Genomic DNA, 6,645 nt, shown 5'->3' with positions numbered 1-6,645 from the left:
TACACATCCCGCTTGTTGCCACGTGTTATACGTAAGATTGGTCTATTTTTTATATTGCCATCTGGGACTCGGTAGTAGGCTTCAAGCCAACTGTTGGTCTCACTAGTCGAGCTGGAGTCACTGTTCAACTCGATTGCTTGCAATTGGGGTCATAAACTTACTTGATATCTCTGCAGAATAGTAAACAAAATGAAATATAAAAACACAATGATTTTTAAACAACGGATGGTTGCTCTCTCCTCTCTCCTCTCTCCTCTCTCCTCTCGTTTCTCCTTGTAATTCAACCCCAAATCTCAAATGGGTTCGAAACCGAACCACCCAAAACCCCAATCGAAGAATCCACCATTGATGACCTCCATCTCGCTTTCAAGCTCAAGACTCTGACTTCACGTCAACTGGTTCAGTTCTACTTGGAAAAAATCCAAACCCTCAACGACCACCTCAGAGGGGTCCTGGAGGTGAACCCAGATGCGCTTTCCCAGGCCGATTCCGCCGACGAACAACGCCGGGATTGGGAATCCAACCCATCAGCCAGAAGCAGACCGCTGCCGAAGTTGCACGGGATTCCGATTCTGCTCAAGGACAATTTGGAACTAGGGACAACCTTAACACCACGGCCGGGTCGTTTGCGCTGTTGGGTTCCAAAGTTCCGAGTGATGCCGGGGTTGTGGCGAAGCTGAGGAGCTCTGGGGCTGTTATTCTAGGAAAGGGTAGCTTGAGCGAGTGGTTGCATATCCGGTCGTTTTCTGCGCCGGACGGATGGAGTGCCAGAGGCGGCCAAGGTGTGGTGAGTTGTACTTAGACTTGATTACCAGCTCCTTAAATGTTATACGATATCGGTGTGATTAGTGGTGGCTCACTTAACCGTTTCTGAATCTCTAACACATGACATATCTATGCAGTAGCATTATAAAGTTTCGAGGTTTGTTCAGTATCAAGTTGTGTTTTTTATACTGATAGTTAGTTGTTCACAATGCCGAAAACTAGTGATATGTTTTGCTAAATTAGTGTTTGCACCGAGTAGTGATCACCTTTAGAACGTTTCTGTGTTTTGTTTAAGAGTTGTGATTAGTAACTGTGATTTCCGTTTTTGTGAAATTCGGGTGCGGTATGCATGGATCAGTATCTAAATTGTACTTCATCAGTGGATTTAATAAACGAATTTGAAATGAACTAGAATCAAAGACTCGCGATTTTGTTTTGATATGCAGAATCCTTATAATCCGTCGCTGGAAGTTTGTGGATCAAGTAGTGGACTAGCAATATCTGTATCTGCAAATATGGTAGCTGTGGCTCTAGGGACAGAGACTGACAGCTCTATCTTCTGTCCTTCCAGTTATAATTCGGCAGTAGGCTTCAAGCCAACCGTTGGTCTCACTAGTCGAGCTGGAGTTGTCCCAGTCAGTCCAAGACAGGACACAGTTGGGTACGTGATGCTTATTGTTATCTAACAAATTTACTCTGTGTCTGAAGTTTTGCAGTTTCTTTAAGTGATCGTACATTTACACTTTCCGTTGCTCTGGTATTTTGTATTCATTGATCAATAGTGACATCTAATTTATCTGATTAACTCAAAACTGAGAGTAACAGGGTTATCATTTGGAACTTGGAACAGGCCAATCTGTAGGACTGTAGCTGATTCTGTTCATGTCCTGGATGCTATTGTCAGCATTGATAGCAACGATATTGCTACAAATGAAGCATCACAGTACATTCCGGTGGGTGGCTATGGACAGTTTCTCAGGGCTAATGGTCTCAAAGGAAAGAGATTGGGGATAGTAAGTCGCTTGTTGAGTCGAGTCAAGGACGATCGGTTCTTGAATCAAACTTTTGAGCAGCACTTTACCACACCGAGGTAACAGTACATTTTCTGTGCATTTTCTAGTCTATAAATATGACATACTATTCCTTGCTGCAATGGAGGAAACAAGGTGCAGTTTTGGTTGAGAATCTTGACATAGCCAATATTGAAGATATTCTGGATTCATCTTCGAGCGGTGAACTCGTAGCAATATTAGCGGAATTCAAAATGGCCTTGAACCCATACCTAAGTGAACTAGATGAATCTCCGGTCAGAAGCTTGAGAGACGTGATAGCATTCAACAAGAATAACTCAGTTTTGGTGAGTATGAGTACTGAGTACAAGACTCTTGGTTTATGCATTGACGTCTTTGTCATTTTGTTATCCCAAAATATTGTGTGCAAAGAAGTTTAAACTAAATGGATTCGATAGCCATGGACGAACAAATTACGAATGAAACTTAACGGTCATTTGCAGGAAAAGTTAAGTGAATATGGACAACCTCTCTTAGAAGTGGCTGAGAAGACTAACGGTATAGGAGCAAAAGAGCAAGAAATATTGTCGAATTTAGCACGATTGTCTAGAGATGGATTTGAGAAGTTGATGAAAGAAGAGAGCCTAGATGCCTTGGTAACTTATTCCAACTCTGCTCATTCAATCCTCGGAATTGGTGGTTTTCCAGGCATAGTTGTGCCAGCAGGATATCATGACTGAAAAGTACCCATTTGGCATTTTCTTCGGGGGACTAAAGGGTTCAGAGCCAAAGCTGATTGAGGCCGCGTACGCATTTGAGCAAGCAACTAAGATCAGGAACCCACCACCTGTTGGTTCCCAGACCAAATTTATGTCCAACACTGCCAATGTCACTCCTGAAGTTGAGTCCTTGATACCCACCTTCACCACATCAGAAGAAAGACCCCGCCTGGCCACTCAAGAACACCTTGAACACAGTCCCTTGCAAGAACCCAATCGACACGAGGGGCTCTACAATGATGCTTGACCCTCCAAACAGTAAAGTTCACAATCATGTTGTGCAGCAAACAAAACAAAAATTATGCGGCTCATGAACAATCAGTCAATCAGTGTCTGGTTCTGCAAGTTGTTCTGATGTGTGTAATATCAAGTCACAGATTCCACCTACAATTTGTTGATGTATGAAAACCCTAGTAACCATTTTGCCCAAACGCGTGCGAAAATACAAGACAAATGCCTATCAAGTTCCAAACACAAACAATTAAGCAGTAGAAGTTACATGTACTGGAATTGGGACGGCCAAGGCTCTGAATTGGTCATAAAACAAGTGTCTAGCAAAAAATATAATGCTAAAAACCGTCTCTGCATTTATCTCGACTATGTCTTCTTCCGGCAACGCCGCAGAATTTCGCCCATTGTTGATTAAATTCCATATGCTCTCAGCCTTTTTCTGCTAATTTCGTTGTTGTATTTGACTACACAAAGTATTTTACTCAGTCTTAGCATGTATTTAAAAAATAAACCATGCCAAATTGGGATTAATTAAATTGCCAATTGGTCCAAAATTTTTGTTTATTTAAATGAATTCCAGATCAAGAAACTAGGCAAATTACTTGTCTCAGCAACCTGCTACTCCATTGCCTTTCCATGGCCACAGAACTTCCATTGTTGCTCTTGATTCTTCTGTCTTTAACTTCATTTGGTTCCCAAACTTTGTATGTCCATGGGTTCTATATTAAAGAAGCTACAATCTCTGACCTCCAACAAGCTTTCAAACAAAACCAACTCACTTCAAGAAAACTTGTTGAGTTCTACCTTCAAGAAATCCGCCGGCTCAACCCTCTCCTCAGCGCCGTCATAGAGGTCAACCCGGACGTGCTTTACCAAGCTGATAAGGCCGACTATCAGCGAAAGAGTAAGGGCCCCAATTATCACTCTGGGTTGCATGGCATTCCGGTTTTGCTCAAGGAAAACATTGGAACGAAAGATAAGCTGAACACGACTGCTGGCTCGTTTGCGCTGCTTGGTTCCGTGGTGCCTCGGGATGCTGGCGTGGTGACCAGGTTGAGGAATGCCGGTGCCATCATATTGGGGAAGGCTAGCTTGAGTGAGTGGGCTCAGTTTAGGTCTCTTACAGCACCTGCTGGTTGGAGTCCCAGAGGTGGCCAAGGAAAGGTCAGTATGAAGTTCTTGTCAAATGCTTGCGAACTATGAGTTTTGACTAAAACTATGCACAAACAGAACTGGTTACAATTTTTTAATCAAAATAGAATTGTATGGAACCTAAACAAAGAATAAAAGGCACTAAACCATGGTTTATATACAGATTATTGTCTATGTAATGTTGGCAATTCTACTTTTTATTTATGAAAAGTTTGTAATGCTTGTGAACTCAGAGTTTTGACTCAAACTATACACAAATAAAACCGGTTACAAACTTTTAATCAAAGAGAATTAAAAGGACACTAAACAGACAATAAAGGGCACTAAGCCGTGTTTATTTACGGATTATTGTCTATGTAATGCTGGCAATTCTATTAATTTTTTTTTTTAATAAAAGTTTGTAACTGGTTTAGTTTATGCCTATTTCTGTAACATTTCGTTATAACACAAATGCACTATGGTTGGTGTTGTGAACAGAACCCTTATGTGCTATCAGCAACTCCATGTAGCTCAAGCAGTGGATCTGCAATTTCAGCTGCAGCAAATTTGGTAGCAGTAACTCTGGGGACTGAGACTGATGGCTCAATACTTTGTCCGGCAAGTTTCAACTCTGTAGTGGGCATCAAACCAACCGTTGGTCTCACCAGCCGTGCTGGGGTGATCCCGGTAACTCCCAGACAGGACACCATTGGGTAATTATGTTAATTAATCAGCAATTAAATTGGAGTATGTGATGGATAATCAGATGTCAAAAAATATATTTTGCAAGTGTAATGTTCATTACTTGTTTCAACAATTTTTGGCAACGGTTACTAATGAATTGCGTTGTGTTTGACTGTATCAGACCCATCACAAGGACAGTGTCAGACGCGGTTGATGTTCTTGACGCAATTGTAGGCTATGACTACAACGATCAAGCAACCCGAGAGGCGTCCAAGTACATTCCGCATGGTGGCTATAAACAATTCCTTCAGAGATATGGACTCAAAGGTAAGAGATTGGGAATAGTCAGGAATCCGTTCTTCACTTCTGGCGGCGGATATCTCCAACTTCAGTCGTTTGAGAAACATTTCAAGACTCTAAGGTAAAAACATTTGCTCTTCCCAATATTCTATCAACCCGTTAGCCTTCGAAGGGCTTATTTGTGAAGAACCCTGTTGTTTTTGCAAAATTGCAGTCAAGAAGGTGCTGTATTGGTAGACCATCTAGAAATAGCTAACATTGATGTTATATTGAACTTCAATTTGAGTGGGGAAGCCATAGCTTCATTGGCTGAGTTCAAACTATCCTTGAATGCGTATTTGAAAGACCTAGTAGAATCTCCGGTTCGATCTTTAGCAGATGTAATTGCCTTCAACCTCAAGTTCCCGGGTGTGGTAAGTAAAAACGTACAATTTCTCTCTTTTTTTTTTTTTTTTTGGCTCTTTACATGTGAAAAGTCATTCATCCTTACATTACTCGGGTCATTGGTATATGTGTCAGACGATGATATTTAAGTAAGGAGGAATGACTTCATATACGTATGGAGCCAAGAATTTTCCTTCACCAACGTAGACTTACTCAAGCCTTTCCTCAATGGTGACCATTATGCTTTGATTGATTTTCCAGGAAATGATCAAGGAATTTGGGCAAGATATTTTTCTTGCAGCCCAAGCAACAAATGGGATAGGAAACAATGAAAAGGCAGGATTGTTGAATTTGGCAAAGCTGACAAAAGATGGATTTGAGAAATTGTTGAAGGACAACAGGTTAGATGCATTGGTGACTCCTGGTTCAGATGTTTCACCCGTGCTTGCAATTGGGGGATTCCCAGGAATCAGTGTCCCTGCTGGGTTTGACAAGAAGGGTGTACCTTTTGGGATAACATTTGGGGGACTGAAGGGTTCTGAGCCAAAGCTTATACAGATTGCCTATGGCTTTGAGCAAGCTACTAAAGTTAGAAAGGCTCCTACATTTCTGCCTTGAAGCTTTAGAGTTACTGTTTTCGAATCGTGAACGGTGGTGTATTGTAATATCTATAAATGAGCTAAGAGTATTCCACATTAAAGAATTTAATGAAGATATCATTTTACTAAAAGGCTATTCATATGTGCAACCCAACATCTATACATGCTCTCATGTCACTTGATATGTGTTGTCCGCGAAACTAAAGCCTTGCATAATAGTTTAAAGGATTAAATGATGTTTAGTCTTTCAATGCAAAACATGGTTTATCATTATTCACATTCTAATATGATATGAGCAGTCCATGTTCTGATATAATATTTTATTTTGTTTTAGATTGATTGTTCTTATCCATTAGACGTGAAACCACTTTTTGCCTATTCACTTTTAGATCAAATTATCAATATATATAGTTACTTGTAAGGCAAGAAAGTCCATCATAAAACTTGCACTTAGGTAAGGAGCTCTAGGTTTCAATACCTCTTCATCCTCATCTTTAGGACAAAATTGATCTTGTTTTGCATCCAGAGTTTGGACAACCATAGGAGTACTCGAAGGCTTCGCTTTATCCTTGTTATCGTGGCCAACACCTTTTGGATGTAGTTCAATTGGTGGAACAGAATACCATTCGAACAATGCCCTATCTCCAGGCTAAGACAGTATTGAGTTTTTTTTCCAAAATCCTTCATCTCAAATTCTGACTATAGATGTGAGAAGTTTTTTCAAGCTCCTCTAGAGTTCCAATGAGATTCATGTCATCAAGT

At 40.8% G+C, this 6,645-nt stretch overlaps 1 protein-coding gene and 1 pseudogene across 1 annotated transcript; both read left to right on the top strand.

The window, feature by feature from the left end:
- The first annotated feature begins 257 nt into the window (after window positions 1–257).
- Window positions 258–3,210, top strand: LOC137724881 (probable amidase At4g34880; annotated as a pseudogene).
- A 27-nt stretch (window positions 3,211–3,237) lies between these two features.
- LOC137726545 (probable amidase At4g34880) lies at window positions 3,238–5,902 on the top strand. Its single transcript, XM_068465477.1, has 5 exons — window positions 3,238–3,949; window positions 4,415–4,629; window positions 4,782–5,021; window positions 5,115–5,313; window positions 5,546–5,902. Exons 1-5 carry the CDS (start codon window positions 3,422–3,424, stop codon window positions 5,900–5,902), a joined length of 1,539 nt encoding a protein of 512 aa, XP_068321578.1. The 5' UTR covers window positions 3,238–3,421.
- Window positions 5,903–6,645: the final 743 nt, after the last annotated feature.

Source organism: Pyrus communis, chromosome 2, assembly GCF_963583255.1.
Source record: "Pyrus communis chromosome 2, drPyrComm1.1, whole genome shotgun sequence".
Lineage (NCBI taxonomy): Eukaryota > Viridiplantae > Streptophyta > Magnoliopsida > Rosales > Rosaceae > Pyrus > Pyrus communis.
The sequence above is the reverse complement of the archived record's forward strand: the minus strand, read 5'-3'. Positions and strand labels throughout refer to the sequence as shown.